The following is a 22,097-nucleotide window of genomic DNA, read 5'->3' as shown; positions in this document are numbered from 1 at the left end:
TCCAAAAAGAAATTCCCTAATCAAACTTCAATTTGAAAATATTCTTAGAATTTGTATATAACAAAACAGCTTATTTTATTGCAACAAATATCTATTTGATGGCTGTTTTCACGATTTTTCTGTATATTGTTTAAAACATGTTTGATAGAATGTTTTTTTTTATTTTAGCACGTGGACAGCAAGACAAAGGCTGCCTTTACTAGGAAATACAATAAGGTAGGGGGTAATTTTTATATATTAATTTTATTTTTAAAATGTTTCATCTTTTAGGTATTCTTCTAGTTTTTATCATTGGAATTTATTCGTTTACAAAGTGCCTTTATTGAGCTCTGAAATCCCCTCTCCATCACTTTTAAAATAAATTGAAAAGTTTTCGTTATTTTGTTTATTTCTTTAGTTTAGGCTGAGTTATATTAGGTACTGGTTAACCCTGCAGTTAAAACACATAATTAAAACTACAAACCTCCCTTATTTGTAATATTCGCATATTGATGGACTGGAATTTAAAAGTATTTCTAGTTTTTTTATACTAAATTCTGTGTTATTATAATTTCATTTAGAAGTTCGTTTTTTCTTAGGAGTCAGTAATGTTGCCCTACTCAGTTGTTCAGAATGTCAAGAAAAAAGCCAAGGAATCTGTGGATGAATTTGGAAACGAGGTCAGTGTACAATTACAATTTAGAATTTATTTTATCAATATACATATTCAATTCAATTCATCTATTTATCTATATATTTATCCATCTATCTATCTATATATTCATACATTTAATTATCTATTTAGGACGAAGAGGAAGAGGAGGAGAATGAAGACGACGACAACGTGGAGCACGACGCCATGATTAAAGTTAAAAAGCCAGCCAAAACCAGCAAAGATGGCGCCAAAAGTAAAAAAGAAGATGGCGGCGCTGCAACCAGCAAAGGGAAGGGGACCGGAAAAGGCGCGAGTGCTAAAGGCAAAGGAAAGAAGTAAAATAATTGTGATTGTTCCTTTTTGAAAATTAAAAATTGAAGTTTTTTATTTACATACATTACCTACGAATTTTACTAAAATGTGAAGAATTTTGACCAAATTGCAGTATTGATAAAATGTCAATAGTTATTATTTCAAAAGTATATGATGTAAAGTTAAACTTGAGTGAATGTACATATTTAGTACCTACATTTTTATTAAAAAAAATCTCAATATTCTCAAAGAAACTCAAGTTATATTCATAATTGGATTATAATATTTTGGGATAGTTCATTCTTGGGTACAATATAAAATTAAGGATCTTATTTTAATGAGGGGTAAAAGATTTTAAAAGGGTGGTACATCTACTATCCAAATATATAGATTCCACTTCTGTATTTAACTTTTAATATTGCCAACCATTGATAGATTACAAAAAAAATCTAAACTTTTTATCTGATGTGATACAAATTACGCTTAAAACTCTAGTATGATAATCTTCTTAATTATGTATTCAGAATTCAGTGAGTTGAATAAATGTGATTTTTTTTATAGTTTTTATAATAAATTACTGTGTAGGTATTTGTCGCTTAACATATTTTAATTTCAGATATTAAAAACAAAATATAAAATACGAAATGGTGAAATATAAAGTACTGGAGTTATTTTCTGGAATTGGGGGTATGCACGCAGCTGTTGATTTGTTACAGGTATTAAAAATATTAGAATGTGTAGTACTTAATAATTAGCAGTGGTGTTCACAGGATTTTTATTTGACATTACCCCTTGGCTGTTTTAAAAGGGTATATATACCCTTGTCAAGGAGGGTAGACACCTAGGGGAGTGTATCAGTAAAACCGCCCTTAATTTTGCCAGGGAAGTGGATAAACCCCCCTTCTGTACGCCTATGGTCATTATTTTTTTTACTTTCTTGGGTACCCTCCTCAAAAGAAAAGTCATAAATCATTATTCCTTTTGGACCTGTGAAAAGCTTCTGTATGGAAAAAGACTCATTATTTCAGCGGTTAGCGAGATCTTTCAAAATAGGCTAGACATACTTCCTGAGACTTATATATAGTAGAGATATTCCAACCTTAACCTGTGTGCATTTAAATCCTAACTTCAGAGAATCTGTTACATGCATTTATATTTTATATCCCAAGAGTAAAAAATAAGCTCTTAGTCTTCTAATGTCTTATACTGATTAATGTTCTAAAATAGATAAATGATTTTAGAGAAGCACAAATGATGAGTTTGAAATAGTAGCTGCGATTGACATCAATACTACAGCTAATATGATATACAGGTATATTGTCTGAAAAAAATGACCAAATAGAAAACGAAGCTAATAAAAAAATCATTTAGGTATGTTATTAATTAAGACAAAAAAGTCCCAAATAATTACCATCCACAGTTAGTATTCAGAGGAAGATCGTACAATCACATGGTTGGTTGTCTGCTTTACAAATGAGGGCGTTGTTATCAGAAAGTTTTTATTTTAGATTCAATCATCCAAAGACATCACATTGGCAAAGAAACATAACTGGAATCACTGCTAAAGAAATAAATAAAAAATTAAGGTAAGCTAATTTTTTCAACTTCAAATATGTATTTACCTAGAGACTATGAGTGTGCAGTGCCTGATTGAGAGCAAGTGACTTTATGCACCTTCCAGCAGAAATTCTGAGTATTTTTAGTGGGAAATATACTAGGTTATTCTTATTTATTTTTCAGTCCAGATATTTTATTGATGTCACCACCGTGCCAACCCCATACTCGACAAGGAAAAAGACAAGACAAAAAGGGAAGCAAGTTATTACCTCGCATCATACTAGTTGCTTAGCCCATAGCTTTAATGAAAGGTTAGAGTAGTGGTGTAAAGAAAATGACCTAAAACCACAAAATTCCTGAACAGTACAACTAAAAAGCAGCTGCATTTCAAATATCTTTAGCTTCAGAAAAAAACCTTTCCATTTATATAATACCTAGGACTAGGATATTTCTAAGAGCATCTACTCCTTAATTTATTATGTCTGTTGTGTTGTCTTTTCTTTAATATTTCATTGTTTTCATTTGTGCTTCACTACTTAGGTACACATATTCTTTGATTATATTTTATTTTTGTAACATAATAACTTGAAGACTAGATGATAGGATCCTCGGAGTGAAGCTTTACAACATATTCTCTCCCTTATCCCTGAGATACCAACTTTAAAATATATCTTGTTAGAAAATGTTCAAGGTAAGTCATATATTGAGATTAACTAGGGATCGAAAGCCACTGCCGCTCGTTAAATTAAGTACCTATTTGAACCAATGCAATCATTCCCGAGATTACAATTACATACCACGTCTTCAGACAATAATACTTTAACACTTTTTAATAGGATATCTGCTTATTCAATTATACTTTTTTATTCTCATAAATTAAGTCAGCTTACTTTATTTTTTTTTTTTTTTTCAAAATATAGGTAGTTCTTTATAAAAATTAATCTTAAGGTTTTGAAGTAAGCGAAGCCAGATCAGATTTTGTAGAAACTGTTAGAAAAGCTAATTTTCAGGTTTAATATTTCATAATCTATCCAAGATAACAGATTTGTTTTTTCTTTCCTTTTCTTCCTTTAGTCCTAAATTGAAACCATCTAAAATAAGTTTTGATGATTGTAATGAGTATTCTCCTTTTTGATTATTTATCCTAATATAAAAGTAAAAAGATGTCTGTCTTATGTAAGGAATACCAAAAGATCTCGCTAACCGCTAAATCTATATTGTCCTCCTTTACAACGTAGCTTCTCATAGGTCCAGGGAAGGTATATAACTAAATAGGCCTCTATGTGAGTAGTCTCTAGTTGTATATATTATAAATCAATATTTAGATTTGTGAGTTCCTGATAAATCCAATCCAAATAGGAATACCAAATTCTCGGCTCCGCTACTATGGTCTAGCAAAAAGGACAGAAGACAATATTTCTTGGCAAGTGCCGTCTACTATACAGGTTAACACATTTATAAGTTGTAGTGAAGCTACAATATAACTAATGTAAATCAATATGGCAATCTTAAATTTCTTTTCAGTATGGTATAAATACGGTATCATAGTTTCAGGAATATCATTAGTCCAACTGTAATGAATGTATCTATGGTAGATTCCCGACTGCGTTTTGGTTACTTCCTTCAGATTACAGGGTTTGAGAGGGGCTGACAATCCTTTTCTACAAATAAAAACTGCGGATGTTCAATACACATGGAGAAATGATCAATTTAACTTTGGGCTAGGTTACGTCGTTAGAGTTGGAAATGTTTATCTTCTTAAAAACTTCTATATTTTGATGACAAAAAAGCATTTTGCATAGGTAGGGTCAAGTCCTTTTAAATTTTTCATAAGTATTCCTTTATATCTTTAAAGCTAAGGAAATTCTAACTCCTTAGCCTAGGATATTTTATTTATTGTTTATTATGAAATTATTATTTCAGGAAGATTTTTGTTTGATAGAACCTTCCTTAAGAAAGCTTGAGGCATTTATAAAGAAAGGGAAACTAAAAGACTTTTTAGAGGTATTGTAATGCTAAATTCATTATGAATTGAAACAAAACTACATGTAGTCACACATTAATGTGTTTCATCTGTCTGTGACGTTTCATAACATATTTTACCGAGAGACAATGTAATTCTATGTCCGTCCAACTTAAGCAAGAAAATTTCAAAATCAGTCAATAGATAGGTATTTATTTACATAAAGATAGCCTTATCGGTTTGACATGCAGTTTTAGGTTACACAGTGGTCTAAGGCCGGACATTTCGCCAAAAATCAACATTGGAATTCCTCAAAATTAATAATTTCTTTTGAAAATATATACCCTATCTCATATAAAACCGAAGAGTTTTTGTCTTTTCAACTACTGGTTGAGGAATTATGAACTTTGAAACATGAAGGTTCAGGATTATTTTCACGTCATGAATTTTACCTTTTGAATTTTCACCATCTTTGGAAAAAATATTTTTTTTCAGTGTTGCATTGATACAATGAAGTTTCTTCACCTATTTATATTCATAATATTACATGATATATTAGGAAACTGGGGTTTTAGATTTATTTTTTACTTTTTTCATCAATTTTATAGTTGTTTTTAAAAATTTTTTATGTCATTTCCTAATTATTTTTGCAATAAATTTTGGCAATAATTTTAAGTTTTTTAAGTTTTTGACCAAAAACCGGGCCCCGTAACATACCAAACCATATAGTATTCTTAATATACAGGTATCATGTTATAGTTTGATGTTTAGTTTAGGTCTTTACGGGGCCCGGTTTATTTCAAATTTTAACTTTAACTTTATAGGGTAAACTCTAAAACTGCAATAGATGAAAAAAATTTTTTTTTATTCTTTGTTAATTTTAATCAAAAATGCATTTTAACTTATTTCTTCTCAATAACATTAATGTTTAAATTTGTGTGTTTGTTATGTAAGATATCTAAAACAGATTTTCGAACAATAATTTGATTTTTGTTAAACTAGTAGGTATAATATCAATAAAAATGTCTTGTTACATTTATCAGTTCAAGGGCAATACAATGCCTATACTCTAAAAGTAACGTGCCTAGCAAACGCATTACCCTTTATGCTATAGCCTCGGGTACATGCTAGACTAATGGATATAGAATATACGGGGATAATATAACAGGGGGAAAATTGTTGTCAATTTAGCTTGCTAACATGTTTCTCGTTTATTGGCTAGTTCATTTATCGAGTAGAAGATGGGATGCGGTAAATGAGGTGGATTAGGGGGTCATGTTATTTTAGTCCGCTGAGAGTTTCCCTTGCTAACATGGAACTCGTTTATTTACCAGTTCATTTATTGAGTAGGAGATGGGATGGGGTATAGTTTTTTTAGTCTGCTGCGAGTTTCCCTTTTTTTTGAGAACATAAAAATCTGGTGTAACATTCAAGTAATAGTATATCCAATGCTAGACTAAAACCATCTGGAAATTTTATTTTCGTTAAAGATATGGCATCTAAGGAACAAAGCCTCAGACTTTTCAGTCATCGAATTTAATCATTTTCCTTCCCATTTAAGTGCTATTGAATGAGTAATCTAAAGAGATTAGACAATGGATGATTAATAAATAATGATATTCATCCCTAATAATGATGAACAAAATTATCCCTTTTATTATTGGTAAAAAAATAGGACACTTCTAGTTTGAAACCAACCAATCAATTTCAATAATAAGTTTTTGGGCAAACCAACAAGATAATGTGTTTATAAAACTTTGGGTACCAGTGTAATTTACGGTCGTATGTCCCCTTCCTCGTTGCTATTGCATGCTGTATGAAACTTTCTTTTGGAGCCAAATGATTGTCTTCAAGTAACATATCCCTGTGTATTTATTTCGTGATTAGAAGCAACAACTTGGGTTACCACAAAAACAAAATTTTTAGATAAATTCCTTTCCAATAAAATAATTTTTGCCAGTAACCTATCCTTGTTTTTTATTACTAGATTACATTAAGTAGGTATTATTAATTATCCAAGAGAAAATAACTTCGTAAAATAAGGGTGAAGAAACTTCAATTAGTTGTATCAAATGTATGTTGTACAAAGTTTGGTGATAGATTATTTACCTTTATATAATCATTTCTACAGTAAAATTATTCATGCTTCAAGATTTTTAAATGTTTTTTTTGCTTTAAAACATCGAATTTAGGCTCTCTAGGACTTAAGAAAAAAATATAAAAATATGAAATTTTAGCTAAGTTTCAAAGTATTTTCTAGGCCAGTTGGCTTTTGTTTTTCTTCTCTAGATGGATATACGAGTTGTATTAGGTAATAAGGCGCACACTTTTTATTTTGAACGATTCTATCAACTACAAGCTGAGAAAATTGACTTTGAGTAGAGGTAGGTGAAATGTCCACCAAAAGGCCAAAATAGACCACTGTGGGTTAGTTGCGTTGCTAATGGTATTATTTTCTAAAACTAAAGGAATTTTTTATCTAGGTAAATATATCCGAAGATTATTTATTGGAGGAAAAGATTCTACTGAAATATAATAGAATTCTTGATATTGTCAACTCTGAAAGTGATAGAAGTTGCTGCTTTACCAAGGCCTATGGACAATATTTTGAAGGTAGATTTTATTTTAGATAAAAATGCATAGCTTTTCAGTATTGGCCATTAATATTAAGTTATCATAGTTTTGTTCTTTCATAGGAACTACTTTTAATTTATGTAATTTAATTGTCTAGGTACTCAATTTTAGATATTATTTTTTTTCAGGATTAAAACTTCATTGCAGGTTACTTGTCTAAATGGTGGGCAGCTTTTTTAAGCTGTGTATTTTTTGTAAAAAGAAACTTTTTTTGCATCATATATTTTAGGTACAGGAAGCATACTGCAACAGTCTGGAGATTTGGACGCGGCATACGCGCAAGCAGAAATGGCGGGAAATCAATCAGAACTAGTTTTACAAGAATTAAGAAAATTAAAGTTGCGCCTGTTCACAGCCAATGAAATCTCTGCTTTATTAGGTAACTTTATTACACTGTTTGGTAAACCTGTTTGGCGTGTAAAGTAAACCATCACATTATAATTGTTTTGCATAATATTATATACTTTAACTAGCGGCTGCGCCCCTAGAGTTTCTAAGTACATTTAAGGTGGGAGGGTAAAAGACTACCGCCCTCGATATCTTCATTTTGAGTTTAAAAAAAAAATTAAAGTGGGTCATATTTTATTTAGTTGGTAAGTATAACCTCCCCCAAAGTAGTTGAAAATCTTTCCTGGACCTTTAAAAAGCTTGACTGTATAGGAGCACCATATCGGTTCAGAGGTTAGCGAAATCTTTCGCTGCAGACTCAAATAGCTAATTACTTTATGTAATAGGATTTATTGCCAATTTCTTGACAATGATTTTTTTTAAATTTATAAATTGTTAATTTAAATCACATTCCTTATAGGTATCTAAGCCTAGCTTGCTCTACTTCTGGCATTTTTTGTTAGTTTTATAATGAAATAAAATATTTTTAGGATTTCCAGCAGAATTCAAATTTCCGCCCAACTGTTCCAGAAAGCAGCAATACAGAACTCTGGGAAATAGTCTAAATGTTAATGTTGTTGCTATTCTAATTCATTTCATGCTTTCTTAACTCCAATTAATTGGCAGTCAATAGGTTTTTTTTCATTGAAAATTGTTGAAAATATACAAATAAATAAGAAAGACAATGATTATTTAAGTATAAAGAGGAGAAAGTTTTAATCTAACCTTTCCTTTATATTGATAATTTATCTTTAAAAAAATATTTTGCCTCCTACGTTTCTGTAGGGCACAAATAAACTTTTATTGATTTTTTTACGATTACAGCATAATGCTGTAAATACTTAGATGTAGAAATCAATAAGGTACAAGTTATCTAAATGAAAATTATTTTTGATAAAAAATTCCAAGTCAATTTTTTCTCTTTTAAACTTACAGAAACAATTATTGTTTGTTTAAATCATGAAAGAACATACCTATTGATTTTTTAATGATACTGTGATATTTTTTCTACTATGTACAGTTTTGCTATGTAAGATATTCATACAGTATTTTTTCCAGAAAATACAGCATAAAAATGATCATAAGATATATCAACACTTATAGTTAAAGTGAGAAGAAGTGTAAGGATGGATGACACATCAATATTTTGTTTTCTTCCCAATTCACGCGGGTTGAATGTTCCACATCTCATACATCATGATTTCATCTTCCATCTACCCTCGGGAAAACCTAAAGATATGGTAAACATATCCTTTTATACAAAGTAGTATGTTTTTTTTGTTTGTTTGTACGTTAAGATCTCGCTAAACACAGAACCTGATAATGGGGGTGTAGCCAATCTACCGGTCAAACTAAAGGGGTCGGACAACGGTCTGCTTACACCATCAAGATAAAAGGAAAAATTGCCCGCTACGCATAAAACCCTTTTTTTTTAATGAAATATTCCCTTAGAGGTAGTAGCGCATTTAAAAGTGTTTCTAAAATAAGTTTTAATTCACAATTTCTGTATGTTAAGTTTATTTTGTGTTAATGAGTGATAATATCTTTTATGAAAAAATGTATGCATTATTTCTATTAATATATCGGAGCTACAGCTACTCTGTAATGAGTTTAATTACAAGAGTTTTTTTTATATATATCAATTAAGATTTTGAACTCGAGAACTTATAGGAAAAGGTATAACCAACAATCACATTATATAGAAAATTAGTTTTACTACGTGGATATTGTGATCCTTGTTATAATACACCCTGAAATATTTTTTCCCTGGAAATGTTATAATTTTATTTTTATTTAGGTTTTCTTTTCCTGTAAGAAGCTTTACTGTAAAGCAAATGTCGAAGTTATGTACAAGAAGGGAAAGCCAACCATCTTAAGGTTAGTTCATTACAAATTACAAACTTTACATGAGTGATTGGTGCAAAACAGCCTTTCCGCGCAAGCTAATACCATGATTCAGACAAAGGTCGTGCAATAAAATGTTTGGTTGTCTGCAATATTTTCTATAAATTACTCTAGTAAATATACTAGGTACTGCACCATAGTATCTCAGAGAATTTGGGCATTAAAATAGCCTAAAACCATCTCGGAACCTTTGAGAAGCTTCCCTCAAATGACGAACTCTATTGATTTAGTCGTAAGCAAGATATTGACAGGCAAAACAAAACAGCGTACTCATTTATGTAATAGGATAGACTTTTTATCAAATATTATATCATATCAAATGATTTTTTCCTTCTTTAAGTGGTTATACCTGACAATTTAATTGATTTGACTCTGTTTGTTGTTTAATATTTAGATTACCATCCGAAGATGGACATATATTGACTAATGGGTTAGATGGAGAAATACATGTTCCAACCCAGGAAGAAAGACTGGTTGCACAAACCCTTAGGAATACATTCATTACCATAATACTAATTTAAGTCCAAAGAAATGAGGGTATTCTTTATAACTTGATAATGATTAGATATATATATTCCTCTACAAAGTACCTACCTTATTTTACTAACAAATTTATTTTATTAATAATTTTTTATTATAAAGTTAAAATGTTAGATTTTTCAAAAATGGTATCCTAAATTGATCGAAATTAATTTAAACGTAATTGTTCTGAGGTTTCATTACTATTTATCTAAAATGGCAATGGATATTTAAATGTTAGAAAAATAAAGCAGTGTCTAGAACTCAATAGTCCAAATGATAAAAAAGAAACCTATGCCAGTTGTATTCAAGAATCTTTAAATTTGTTGGATGATGAAGGTAAATGTTATAAAAAAAACTATTCTATAAAGGTTTCATAGTTCTCGAAAATGTAATAATTATTTTTTTTCAAATCGTATCATTGACAGCTTATCGTGGATAGTAAAATGTAAATTATAATATTAATTCTAGCCCTGTCGGCCAAAGGGGTTGGAGGCCCGAGCCAACAAAACAAGTTAAATTTTTTTATTATCCATGTAAAATTGTGCTTTAATACGATGCGATCACAATTTTTCATTGCTAAGAATTTGTTCTAATCTAGTGGATATTAATCGGTTTCGAAGCCATACTGGAATATGTGTTTTCATATGATATTGTTAGTACCCACCTACCTATATTTTTCTAATTAAAGGCGAAGAAAACTTTCTTGGGTTGATGCCAAGCTTCGAAGATCTTGCAGTTACAATTAAATCATGGACAAATAAAAAATCAAGGTATACATTTTTTAGTATAACAATCTTTACTTACTAAAAGGCATCTAATTGCAAATGGTTTAAAACAAAAATGCAAACTTGTAAAATAGCGAAGCTCAATATATCAGACTGACAATTTTTAAGAAACACAGAGCGTCTTTTTATAAATAAATGAAATATGAGCAAAAACTGGATGGAAAGTATGTCATCGTTTAACAGCTTAAATGCTAGGTTGATATTTGAAAGTTTTAAAGTTTTGAGATTATAGAGATGCTGCGTTTATTAAAAGTGTAAAATTATGATACTAGGAAAACGAAATCCCGTAAAACTTTCGGCAGACTTTTCGTTAAGGACTATAGAGTTGCCACGCTTTTTTCATTGCACCTAACTGTTTCAGAATCAGCATACAAAGTTTGAAATTTAAAGGATAATTCTTACTTGCCTTAATTAATGTTCATGGCTGTCTGTTAAGGACATATACCAGACCTTAATTGTAGAAAAGCTTCGCTTTTAAATACAAATCCTTAATCTTAACAATAATTGAGGGAGATAAGATGTTTAATCAGAGAGAGGGGACATTAGGCTCTTTATTACACAAGTCCCCAAATTTTTATAATAATGTTTTCTTATTCATTGGCTTAGCAACTTTGGTGACTTCAATGAATTTTGATTGGTTGATTCATTAAGTTGAGCGTTCAAATGTTTTAACCAATAATTTCAATCTACAGAAGGGGTAATTTTGTGTATCATCAATTATCATTGGGGATGTATTGTACAACAATTAATCGGTCATTGTTTTATCCCCTGAGATCCCTGCGTTTAATAGTTTTTCTTTTAACTATTCTATTATTCTGATAAATTTTTTTCAGTGCTTCCAGAAACCATCCTGCATCTAGTGACGACAGCAGTTATCTTTCTAACATTCTGGAAAAAATTGATAATGAAAATACAAATAATAACTGTGCAGAAATGCAGGCGCCAACTAATATGAACCTGACTGAAGCTACCTTACAACCTGAATTAGATGGTGAAATAAAACTACCAGATGTATTTGTTAGAATGAAACATATAGATAGAGCCCTCGCCGTTAGAGCATTTCGTTCTGATAATGGAAGGTAGGAATTTTTTTATTTCTAAATCTTTTCTATATTAGGATGTCCCACCTCCGCATTCTTGATAAATAGTGTAAAATTAATAATTGATGGGTAAAAGCATCACCTAATTAGATCAAAAGTCCTTAATTTTGTTTTTATTGTTATCTTTCGACTTAAATTAAACTTGAAATACTCTCTTCTACATGAGCCAAAACACCTATCACCCCCGCATCCCAATTCCCTGATTCCTATTTTTGTAATTCTTCTTTTATTGTAGTAACGAATTATATTTTGGGGAAGGGAGAATCAGTGTGTAGGTTTATCTAATTATAATTTTCTCTCTTATTTTATTTGGCTGAAATAAAAGAAATTAATTTTTGTTACTTGCTTTAAATGAAAAATTTAAAAAAAGGATTGTACATAAATATATACCTAGTAACATTGATTTATACTTAGGATAACATTGTCTTCAATAACAGAATCAGAGAAAGAACAAATAAGCATATCTGAAAATCAAACAGAAGCAAAAAATATGGAGGAAGATAGCAGACCATTCCAATGTAATATGTGCCAAAAATGTTTCAGTTCACCCAAAAAGGTTGAAAAGCATTTGAGAGAAAAGCACAGAGATGAAGATTTATCATATGAAAATGTACCTGAAAAAGTATTTAAAACAAGCAAAACTAACTCAAGAAAAAGAGGATATGATAATGTACCTATACCTAATGAAAGCGATGATGGTGTTTTGAGCTGTCCGTTTTGTGATAAAATTTTCAAATCAGATAAGACTTACAAGAGTCATATGAAAAATAAACATCCGGATGAGTTAGATGAAGATTATGAACCATTTGCAGATAATTATGAACCTGTAGAAGAGTATGAAGATTATGATGTAGAAGATGAGGAATATGAACCAACAATCGAAGAAAAAGATCACCACAATACTTCTAACATTGATAAATTCATAAAATATTGCTGGGATAACTCATTGCCAGAACCAACAATCTTAAATGGAACAAGGACTTGTCCATATTGTCAAAAGGTATTGGTAACCAGAAAGGGGTATAAGATTCATCTGAAAAAGAGGCATAAGGGTGAATTAGAAAGTTATTCTGCTAATGATAATAGTTACTTAGAAAATACCATAGAAAACACTGCCCAAACAACACCAGATGTAATTAAAACTGCAGTGAAAGAAAACAACTCTCAATTCTATGATGCTTTCAAAAACTTTCTTCAAAACGGCAATTTGGGCGTAGTAGATAATGAAGTGGATAAACAATTTTACTGCAATGACTGTAAAATACAGTTTTCAACTGAACGTGGTCTTTTTATTCATAAAAATACAAATCCTGCTCACAGAAAAGATACAGTGGAAAAATCAAATATTTATAATTTCCCTTGTAATATATGTAATGACAAATTCCATACAAGTCAAGCACTTACACAACATATGTCATGTCATAGAAAAGAAAATGCTGGTAGTTTAATTGAGAGAGAAGCTGTTGAACCCAGAGAAAAATCAGCTGAATCATCTTCTGAAATTGTGGATGATCCTGCTTCAATTACTGATGATGCTTCCAAAGAAACTAAAAATGAAAAATTTACAGAACAAAACTTTACATCATTTACATTTGCTTGTGATCACTGTTCTTTGAAATTTGAAAAACCTAGAGGACTTAAAGTCCATCTAAAAGGGGCCCATAATATTTTGGAGGACTCTAAAATACCAACAAACAATTTAATTAAAGACAACAAATCTGATAAAGTTACTGATCAAGAAAAACTTGCCACTGTTAATTTAGAGGATGATATTTCAGTCATTGCTTGTGACAAACCAGGTGCTGCTAACTTAAACACAACAGAAAAAGTAATCACTATAACTGAGCTTGAAGTAAATGCTTCTAAATTTGATGCCATTACTAAAGATTTACCCTACAGTAAACCTAAAAACAAAGAAGATCCATTGAAACATTCTAGATTCAAATGTAGTTTATGTAACAATAAATATAGATTTAAGCATGGACTAACTACACATATGAAAAAGGAACATTCAAAAGGAAGTAATAATGTTATAACTGAAGGTGATGTTTGTGTCATTAATTATGATGTTGAAAATAAATTGACAACAGAGGATGATAATAACATTGAAACAGTTGACATAAATGAAGATGGTTATATCACAGATGAAGATATGGTCATCATACACAAAGATTCTTCTAAAGATTTAAAAACCTCTAATAAATCCGCAGAACGATCCACCACAAAATCTGCAACTCCTACAATGACAAAATCTGCAACAGTATCTACTAAAAATTGTTCGACTGCTGATACTACGGATGATTCCAATGATACTGATGACATTCTCTGGGATGTTGTTGATAAAATAACTACAACTGCAACAGATGCAGGGACTGGAATAGATTTTGTTCAAAACGACGCCTGATTGATTAGTTTTGAATTATTACTTTGTTAGAGACTAGCGGATGCGCCCTTAGCATCTAGGGGCTTAATATTTGCACGAAAATGGAAGGGCAGAAAAAAAGCCTAAAACCTTACCGACATATTCATAAAGATAAAGTAGTCTAAAACCATCTTAGGGCCTATTAGAATCTTCACTTTTTAAGGAGAACCATATCGGTTCAGCGGTTACCGAGATCCTTTGCTACAGTCTAAAAGCTTACTACTTTATATAATAGGATAAAAAATTCAAAAATAAAGAGTTGAAAACAAACTTAAATGTCCAATTAATATTACATTTTTGAATAAAAAGAGAAAGTCTTGATACTGAGTTACTTATTGATGTAAATTAATATTGTTTTGTTACAAATCTATCCTGTCACAGATGATCCTGATGACCCAGAAACAATTGACGAAGTCGACCTCTCTGAAAGCAGTGATAAATACCTAATTTATATTCGTGCTGGAGTCATTATTGAACCTAACTTCTGTGCAATTTGTAGAATTAAGTTTCCAGGCAAGTATTAATTACCTTATTAATACAAACTTTTCAACAATAATTTCAATCAACAGCAGTATTAATTTTGTTATCATATTGGAGGGTGAACGCTAATTTTTATCATTCACTTTCTTACCCCTTAAGATCCCTGCTGAAACCTAAGTAATTTATATACATGACTAGTGGTAACGCCCCTAGGTCTGTATTCAAAGGGGCTAGTAAAATAGCTGAAAATTGTCATAAGACTTCAAAGTCAAACTGAAAATAAAATAAATAAAAAGGACCATACCTTTGCATATAAAACTTACCTTAAATTGAAAACCAAATTGCTTCAGTAGTGATAGAGATCTTAAGCTTCAGACAAAAGAAAACCCTACTACTTTATATAATAGGATATGTGTTTTTAGGTGGACAGGCCATTTTGATGAAGCATATCAAGGACAACCACAAGTTTATGGATTTGTTCAATTGCATGAAATGTCAAGCAAAGTTCTCATTTTATTTTGAGTATATAAACCATATGTCTCTCCATCAGACAGGTGGACACCTGCAGATGTTGTGTCCCTGTGATATCTGCGGTATCAAGTTTTTGGGCAAAACCAAATATAGGCAAGTTTTTTCTTATTATTTACTTTGTATCTGTAGCGTTGCATACGTTAATCCCCAACCGACAGAAAAACTGACGTAGTATATCAATTTTTGGAGGGGGTGTTGTTTCCCAAGTTTTAATTTCATCTTAGAGTACATTCAACATGATTTCAATATTTATTTTAATTTATATTTTTGAAAATATTTAGGTATTTTTCTTTTTGATATTGTGTCCATTTTTTTATATGAGTTATTTTGTATACTAGCGGCTATTCCCCTAGAGGCCTCTAGTGGCATTTAAATCTTTTTTTTTATTTTAGATATCTAATTTGAGAAATAATTCGTCTATGGTCAATCAGCTGTTAAATTTATACTCTACGCAGCGCCATAGGCGTCCAAGGGGGGGGGTAATGGGCCATTTGGCACCCCCAAAATTTTGTGAACAATACCCCCCCCCCAAAAAAAATTACCCCTACCTTGGGGGTGCCGTAGGTACCCCCAACGATTTTTGGGGGGGGTAATTACCCCCCCCAAATTGAATGTTCTTAAAAAAAATTTATTGAAAATTTTTTATGGGGGGGGGGAGTAATCCCCGCCTTCCCCCCCCCCCCTTAAAAAAAGTGTTCTTTAAAAAAAAATTTGGGGGGGGTATTTACCCCCCCAAATTGAATGTTCTTAAAAAAAAAATTATTGTAAATTTTTTTTCGGGGGGGGGGGAGTAATCCCCGCCTTCCCCCCCCCCCCTTAAAAAAGGCATAGTGTGACTCGAGCCTTGAGGTGTAATATATTTTATGTTCCTCGTTTGGTCTCCTAATAGTTAATGAAAAGTATATCCTAAATGGCTTTTGATAGTTTATTTTAGGATAAGTTATATTGGTTTAGGTGATTGCCCCACATGGTTAAGCAATTGGCCCCCCGCAGGGGATAGAAATAGGAGAGAAGCTTGTGTGAAAAAAACGAAGAAACGCCCCTTAAAGAGCGTTGCCACAAAAGGGACTATACCCCAATATAGTCCAACCAGTTAAAACAGTTCTTAACCATGATAACAAAAAATTTAATAGTTGGATCATGTTTTATTTGCTTGGGCCTTTATAAGGGCTAAAACCATCCCGGGGATCTATGATGTAATTGTAAAGCACTGAAGATTCCATAAAATAGATACCTAACTAAATTAAATATTTCATTAAATAATGAAAAAGAATTTCTATAGGCGATTTCTTTTGGGAGGATGTCAGGGTGTCTCAAAACTAGTTATAAAACTTACCAGGACCTATAAGACGCTTCACTTTAAAGTATAATCATATTAGTTCATTGGTTAGTGAGTTAATTATTGTATTTTTATGTTCTAAAGAATGAGATACTACTATATATTTGAATAGTAGTGGCGCCCTTAGCATCTAAGAACTCGTGTTTTCTAAAGGGTAAAAAGGGAGGAGAAAAATAGCCTAAAACCACTCAAAGGATTGACCTATAATTGTGTGGAACCATCATGGGATCTATGTGAAGCTTTCCTAAAAAGGAGAACTCAGTATTAAAAAAAATGAAATCTGAAGCTATAGTCAAATAAACCTTACTTACTACTTTATGTTATAGGATAGTACTTATTAACTTAATAGATTAGGTAGGTGCTTTTTTTACATAATTAAATTACCCCCCCAAAAAAATTTACCCCCGGGGTAAATTAGTTTGGGGGGGGTAATTACCCCCCCCCCCCAACAGATTTGGGGGGAGTATTTACCCCCCCCAACAGACTTTAGGGGGGGTAATTACCCCCCCCAATAAAATTTTACCCCCGGGGTAAAAATTTTGGGGGGGGGGTAAAAAAAAATTTCGGCGCGCTTCGCGCGCCATTTTACCCCCCCCCCCCCCAAACACGAATTACCCCCCCCCCCCCTAAAATTTTTTACCCCCCCCCCCCCAAAAAAATAAAAAGCTTGGACGCCCCTGCGCAGCGCCACTATGCTACGTAGAGACATTCATACGCTAGCGACACTAAGCGGCAGGAATATTTCAATTTTTTCCGATTTTATTATGATTCCTCTTGGGAGGGTGGTGGTACCTTCCCAGGACCTATGAGAATTTACCCTGTTAAGGAGAACCCGATCGGTTCAGCGGTTAGCGAGATCCTTCGGTACAGATACACAGACAAACATCCTTTTACTTTAGTATAAGGATATCCAAATCAAAAGAAAAAAAAACAATTTTCTTTTTTCATAGAAAATAAAAGCATTCTGGCTTAAAATATAACAAATTAAGTTATCAAATAAAACTGCAGAAATCTTATAAAAAAAGAAAATATTAGAAACATTTTGAATTAGAAAGGGGATAGATTTATTACCTCAATTTAATTTCATACTTTTAAATATCTTTGTATGATGTTCTAAGTTACTTTATGTCCTCATTACGAGATCCCAACATAGCGTCCCCTTCGTTACTCCATTCTATTTATAAATATATAAGATCATAGAAAGAAAACGTCGTATTTTTACAGTTTTCTCCTATTTCTAGGTTCTAGGGTGTTGTTAATATCTAATATCTGCAGGACAATCATTAATATTTACCTAACCTAAAGTAACCTATCAAAAGCTACTGTGAAAATACGACGAAACCTACGTTGTACATCATTTTCTTTCCATGATCCAAAATATGTTTAATTACAGGAAGCATAGAAAAGAGAGGCATGAGATACTGGCATTTAGATGTGACAAGTGTGATTGTAAATATCCAGAACAAACAACTCTTGTAGAGCACAGGCGGACAAAGCATGGTAGGACACCAGGTAATCTTATATTTAAAATTGATTTTAATTGATTGGGTGGTATAAACTATCAGAATCCAAACTACAGATGTCAGAATGTGTAATTTTGTTATCAATATTGGGTCAGAACAATTTGACATCAATGAATAACCATTGAAAGGATGCTTTGCTTCAATAGATGTTGTGACTTATTTATGATTTATTTAAGAGGATGAAGCAAGAAGAGTAACAAAAAGAGGTCGAGGTGGCCACCAGGTTATTTCCAAAAGTTTAGGCAAGCATTTGTTTTTATTTTAACTATTAGCAAGGAGTGAGGGTGCAAAATTATAATTGGGGTAGAAATATCGGCGGGTACAGTAATATTCATTGGGTAGTGCGTCCTTTGCATTGCGGGGAGTGGCTTACCGGTAATGCGGTGTTATTTTAATAATAGAAAAATCTTTTTAGTCTTTTTTATTTGTTAAAAACGTACCTTTTAAATACAATTGTCTACCATTTGAAAATAAGATTTAGATGGATGAAATTTTAAATCCTTAGGGCTAGGGGTGAAAGGGGCCATTTAGCAATTTGATGTTATTTTTGTTGAAAGAAACGGTTATAAAAACAAATCTTGTTCTTAAGTTCCAATGCACAAATGCGACCAATGCCCAGCTTCCTTTCTTAACTCAGAACAGTTGAGTAATCATAGAACTGCGCGCCATCCTGAAGAACCTGAAATATTGGAAGTAACCAGTAATAGTCAGCTACAGACCAGCAATACAGAAAAATCAGCACATAATCATCAGCCTAGTGTAAAGCACAAAAATACGCTTCATCCTCATAAAGAACTTATAATATCAGAAGTAACTAGTAACAATCAGCAGCCACATTTTAGCAACACACAAAATTTAATGCCTAGTAAAAAAATAAGAATAAATTTTGGGACGGGTGAAATTCAAGCAACACCTGTTATAAACCAAGCTACTCTTGTCAAAAGTCCAACTCTGACTGTTTCAAGCCAAGTCACGCTTGTTAAAAAACAAAATCCGCCTGTCAATCCAGTACAAAACAAAACGGGATTTGTAGAGAGGCCATTTGCATGTCACAAGTGCAGTGAATCATTTACATCAAAGATTGTTCTGTCTCTGCATATGCAGAGTAATCACAAAGAGGAATGTACATACATTGATTCATTAACTTTTGTGTTGATTGTCTACACAAAAAGAATTAATTTTACCCTATACATCCCAAAATTAGATGCTCATTTTATAAAAAAATATTGAACAACCCCTTGGTATATTAAAACCCATAAATAAATAAAAGGCATAACGACAGTTAAAAATATTTCGTTTTTATGTAACACTTGTAAAAAGAGTGTAAAAAGATAAAGGGATGAAGAAACGTGGAAAGTGTTTTCTATACGAACCAATCAGTATAAAAATTTTATGTATGTCATAATATTAATTAGGAGAACCCAATTTTTGCCTTAACAGCACCGCTGCTTCAGCGGCATAGCCTACCACAACCACTGGTCCAGCAGCCAAGAATTCCACTAGTACGACAACAACAACATCCGCCCCCTTTCATTGGACGAGTATTGCTTCCTCCTCCCCCCTTGCGGAGAATTGTGCCAATACTACCATCTCCACCTAATATGACCAGGTACGTACAGTGGCATGCACAATACATTGCCGGGGAGTAAAAACTTGAGCTGAAGGAAAAAAAGGATGTAGGCAGTCCATTAAGGTGTTTACGCCTCCCACCGACCTACTCGGTTGACAGTGTAGTTATTATTCCCTTAAGGGGGGGGGGGGGGTGTCCTTGAAACCGATTGGATTCCAAGAACGATTTAGAATTACTTTGTACTATAATTAGTAAGTCCCGCAGAAAGAAAAGTATCATTAATTTACTTAGGTACCTACTATTCAGTATTCAATAAACAAAAAAAGTGTGCAGCTTTATTTGAATTGAACTATCCCTATAATAATATTTATATTGCAGACATGGGAATCCTGGTGTTATTGCAACTAACCAAATAAGGATGCCAATTCCAACTGAGACTGTCACTGCAATAGGTATTTACATTAGTTTACTGTGTATGTAATATGTATGTAGCCATTGCTTCTTAGTGTTTGGACCTAAGTAGTCATGTAGTAGAACGAGGCATTTTTGTATAGCGCTGTGGCCAACTCAAGCACAGTATGGCAGGAGTCTTAAATAATGTCACTGTAAAGAATGACACTCTCCACAGAGAGAAGCTTTGGATAAGGATTGTATTAATATCATATGATATACTTTATTATTGTTTTACAAACCTACTCAATTATTTACAACCAAAGGGAAGTAGCGTGAATGTATTATGACTGAGAAATTCGAGAAGCCACATGTGGACCTGAAATTGAACTCTCACTACCGTAACACGAGCTGCGATACCCCTTTATAATTAGCCTATCTATCAAAAATAAATTTGAATCCTTTGTAAACTCGATCTTCGATGTATTGTACATCAATTTATCGAACATTGTGTTATACCTTCAGATTCCTCGGTTTTATAAGATTATGATATATACCTAGAAATAATCATATGTATAGATTTTTATGTCTCAATAAACACCTCAACACTTTATGTTGATTTGTAGGTATAGATGAGGATGACCAGAATGGCACCTTCCTGTACAGCAGAGAGTCTCTGAAGGAAGGAGAATTTGATGATGATATCATCGCTGACGAACAAGATCCTTTCTTAGGCACAGATATTTTTTTAATTGCGTTTATATGGATAATGACAGGAGAAGTAAAGCTTGTTGTATAGGTACTAATAACTAAGATATAAAATTAGGGTGATTTCGAAAGAGCAGGTTAATTTCGGACGGGAACAAATAGAGAATTTTGACTTACTATTTATCCTACTCTCCTAGTTTTAAAATTTTATTTTTAATTGAAGGGGGGGGGGTAGTTGTTTTTCGTTAAGTCTATTCTTTAACTTGGAGTGGAGGGTGGGTGGAGGGGGATAACCTGGCGGAGTGTCTACCTACGGTGCTCTATAATTGAGGGGCTATCCTGTCCTAATAGAACCTATGTAAAACTAAACCCCCCCCCCCACGCCTCTTCTCTATTAGACACCTTGAGGAAAATCGCCGGAACAATAGTTTATTTGGTAATTTATTTTCTCATCCATACGAAAAAAAACTATGTCTAGCATCGTATTATATCCAGCTTTCTACGAATATAAAAATGTACAACCATAAGATTAAAACCAGTTTTTTTAGCCGGTGCCTTCGGCACCTCGGGGCTAGAAAAACTAGTTTTAATCTCATAATTGTACTTTCTATATCCGCGGAAAGCCGTTTATAATACGATGCGAGAAATAACTATTCTCGTATTCATTCGAATCCGGTGGATAGGAACCGGTTCTCATCCATACGAAAAAACTATGTCTAGCACCGAATTATATCCAGCTTTCTACAAATATAGAAATGTACAACCATGAGATTATAATTGTACTTTCTATATCCGCGGAAAGCCGTTTATAATACGATACGAGAAATGACTATTAAAAGTGTCTGTATCAGGAATATCAAACGACGACACAGGAGGTCTGGAGGATGACATTGTTGATAATGATATAGAGCTTGATACTGACTATCATCATAGCGATAACTTAAAGGAGGAAAATATTGACATCCATCATACACCGCTAGATCAAGAAGAATGTATTTTGTCGATATAATAATTGGAATAAATCAAGTAATCAACAAAAATCAGTTGAGATCACATAAAGATATATAACCTTTCTTTTCTTCTTATCTAAGTTATTCTGGCCAATTAAATTTAACCTTAGCGTTCAAATTACCAAATTATTTGGTTGCAATACCAATTTAGCGTGGATATTTTAAATGAAAAGATTACATAAAGCCTAAATTTTATATGATTGTATAAATTGATTTTAGGGACTTCATTTCATTTCCATGTTCATTATATTTTCTTGGCTATATTTAGTTTAAATAAAACTTCATTTGTATTTAATATTTATATTTATAAGGGGGGGGGGGGGGA

General features: G+C 32.3%; 3 protein-coding genes across 3 annotated transcripts in view; all 3 read left to right on the top strand.

Annotated features, from left to right (window-relative positions):
• The window catches only part of Gnf1 (germ line transcription factor 1), a 19,952-nt gene extending 18,389 nt beyond the window's left edge, over positions 1–1,563 (top strand). The window contains exons 23-25 of the mRNA XM_080171005.1: positions 169–216; positions 579–659; positions 785–1,563. Coding sequence (XP_080027131.1) covers positions 169–216; positions 579–659; positions 785–973 — 318 coding nt within the window. The 3' untranslated portion in view covers positions 974–1,563. The remainder of the gene's footprint in view (positions 1–168; positions 217–578; positions 660–784) is intronic.
• Positions 1,561–8,550, top strand: Mt2 (tRNA (cytosine(38)-C(5))-methyltransferase). Its single transcript, XM_080172346.1, has 11 exons — positions 1,561–1,662; positions 2,188–2,258; positions 2,455–2,532; positions 2,687–2,757; positions 3,108–3,194; positions 3,452–3,513; positions 3,829–3,948; positions 4,427–4,507; positions 6,950–7,079; positions 7,330–7,479; positions 7,979–8,550. The coding sequence occupies exons 1-11, from the start codon at positions 1,591–1,593 to the stop codon at positions 8,095–8,097; spliced, it is 1,041 nt and encodes a 346-aa protein (XP_080028472.1). The 5' UTR covers positions 1,561–1,590; the 3' UTR covers positions 8,098–8,550.
• On the top strand, positions 8,526–22,097 carry LOC145328600 (uncharacterized). The gene is made up of 16 exons (XM_080172344.1): positions 8,526–8,728; positions 9,286–9,365; positions 9,787–9,882; positions 10,153–10,250; positions 10,603–10,684; positions 11,533–11,778; positions 12,214–14,168; positions 14,603–14,734; positions 15,124–15,325; positions 17,965–18,083; positions 18,271–18,336; positions 18,684–19,215; positions 19,512–19,703; positions 20,043–20,116; positions 20,681–20,788; positions 21,614–22,097. Exons 1-16 carry the CDS (start codon positions 8,615–8,617, stop codon positions 21,769–21,771), a joined length of 4,254 nt encoding a protein of 1,417 aa, XP_080028470.1. The 5' UTR covers positions 8,526–8,614; the 3' UTR covers positions 21,772–22,097.

Source organism: Acartia tonsa, chromosome 9, assembly GCF_053477335.1.
Source record: "Acartia tonsa isolate MP-2025a chromosome 9, ASM5347733v1, whole genome shotgun sequence".
Taxonomy (NCBI): domain Eukaryota; kingdom Metazoa; phylum Arthropoda; class Copepoda; order Calanoida; family Acartiidae; genus Acartia; species Acartia tonsa.
The sequence above is the reverse complement of the archived record's forward strand: the minus strand, read 5'-3'. Positions and strand labels throughout refer to the sequence as shown.

What these genes read in the sequence shown, in the direction of transcription:
- LOC145328600 (XM_080172344.1), top strand. Translation starts at nt 8,615, where the DNA reads ATGGATGACACATCAATATTTTGTTTTCTTCCCAATTCACGCGGGTTG. An exon ending in TTGTAGAATTAAGTTTCCAG is followed by an intron (nt 14,735 to 15,123) that starts GCAAGTATTAAT and finishes ATGTGTTTTTAG; the next exon opens with GTGGACAGGCCATTTTGATG. An exon ending in GGTTATTTCCAAAAGTTTAG is followed by an intron (nt 18,337 to 18,683) that starts GCAAGCATTTGT and finishes CTTGTTCTTAAG; the next exon opens with TTCCAATGCACAAATGCGAC.
- Mt2 (XM_080172346.1), top strand. Translation starts at nt 1,591, where the DNA reads ATGGTGAAATATAAAGTACTGGAGTTATTTTCTGGAATTGGGGGTATG. An exon ending in CTTGTTAGAAAATGTTCAAG is followed by an intron (nt 3,195 to 3,451) that starts GTAAGTCATATA and finishes ATTAATCTTAAG; the next exon opens with GTTTTGAAGTAAGCGAAGCC. An exon ending in CTATGGACAATATTTTGAAG is followed by an intron (nt 7,080 to 7,329) that starts GTAGATTTTATT and finishes CATATATTTTAG; the next exon opens with GTACAGGAAGCATACTGCAA.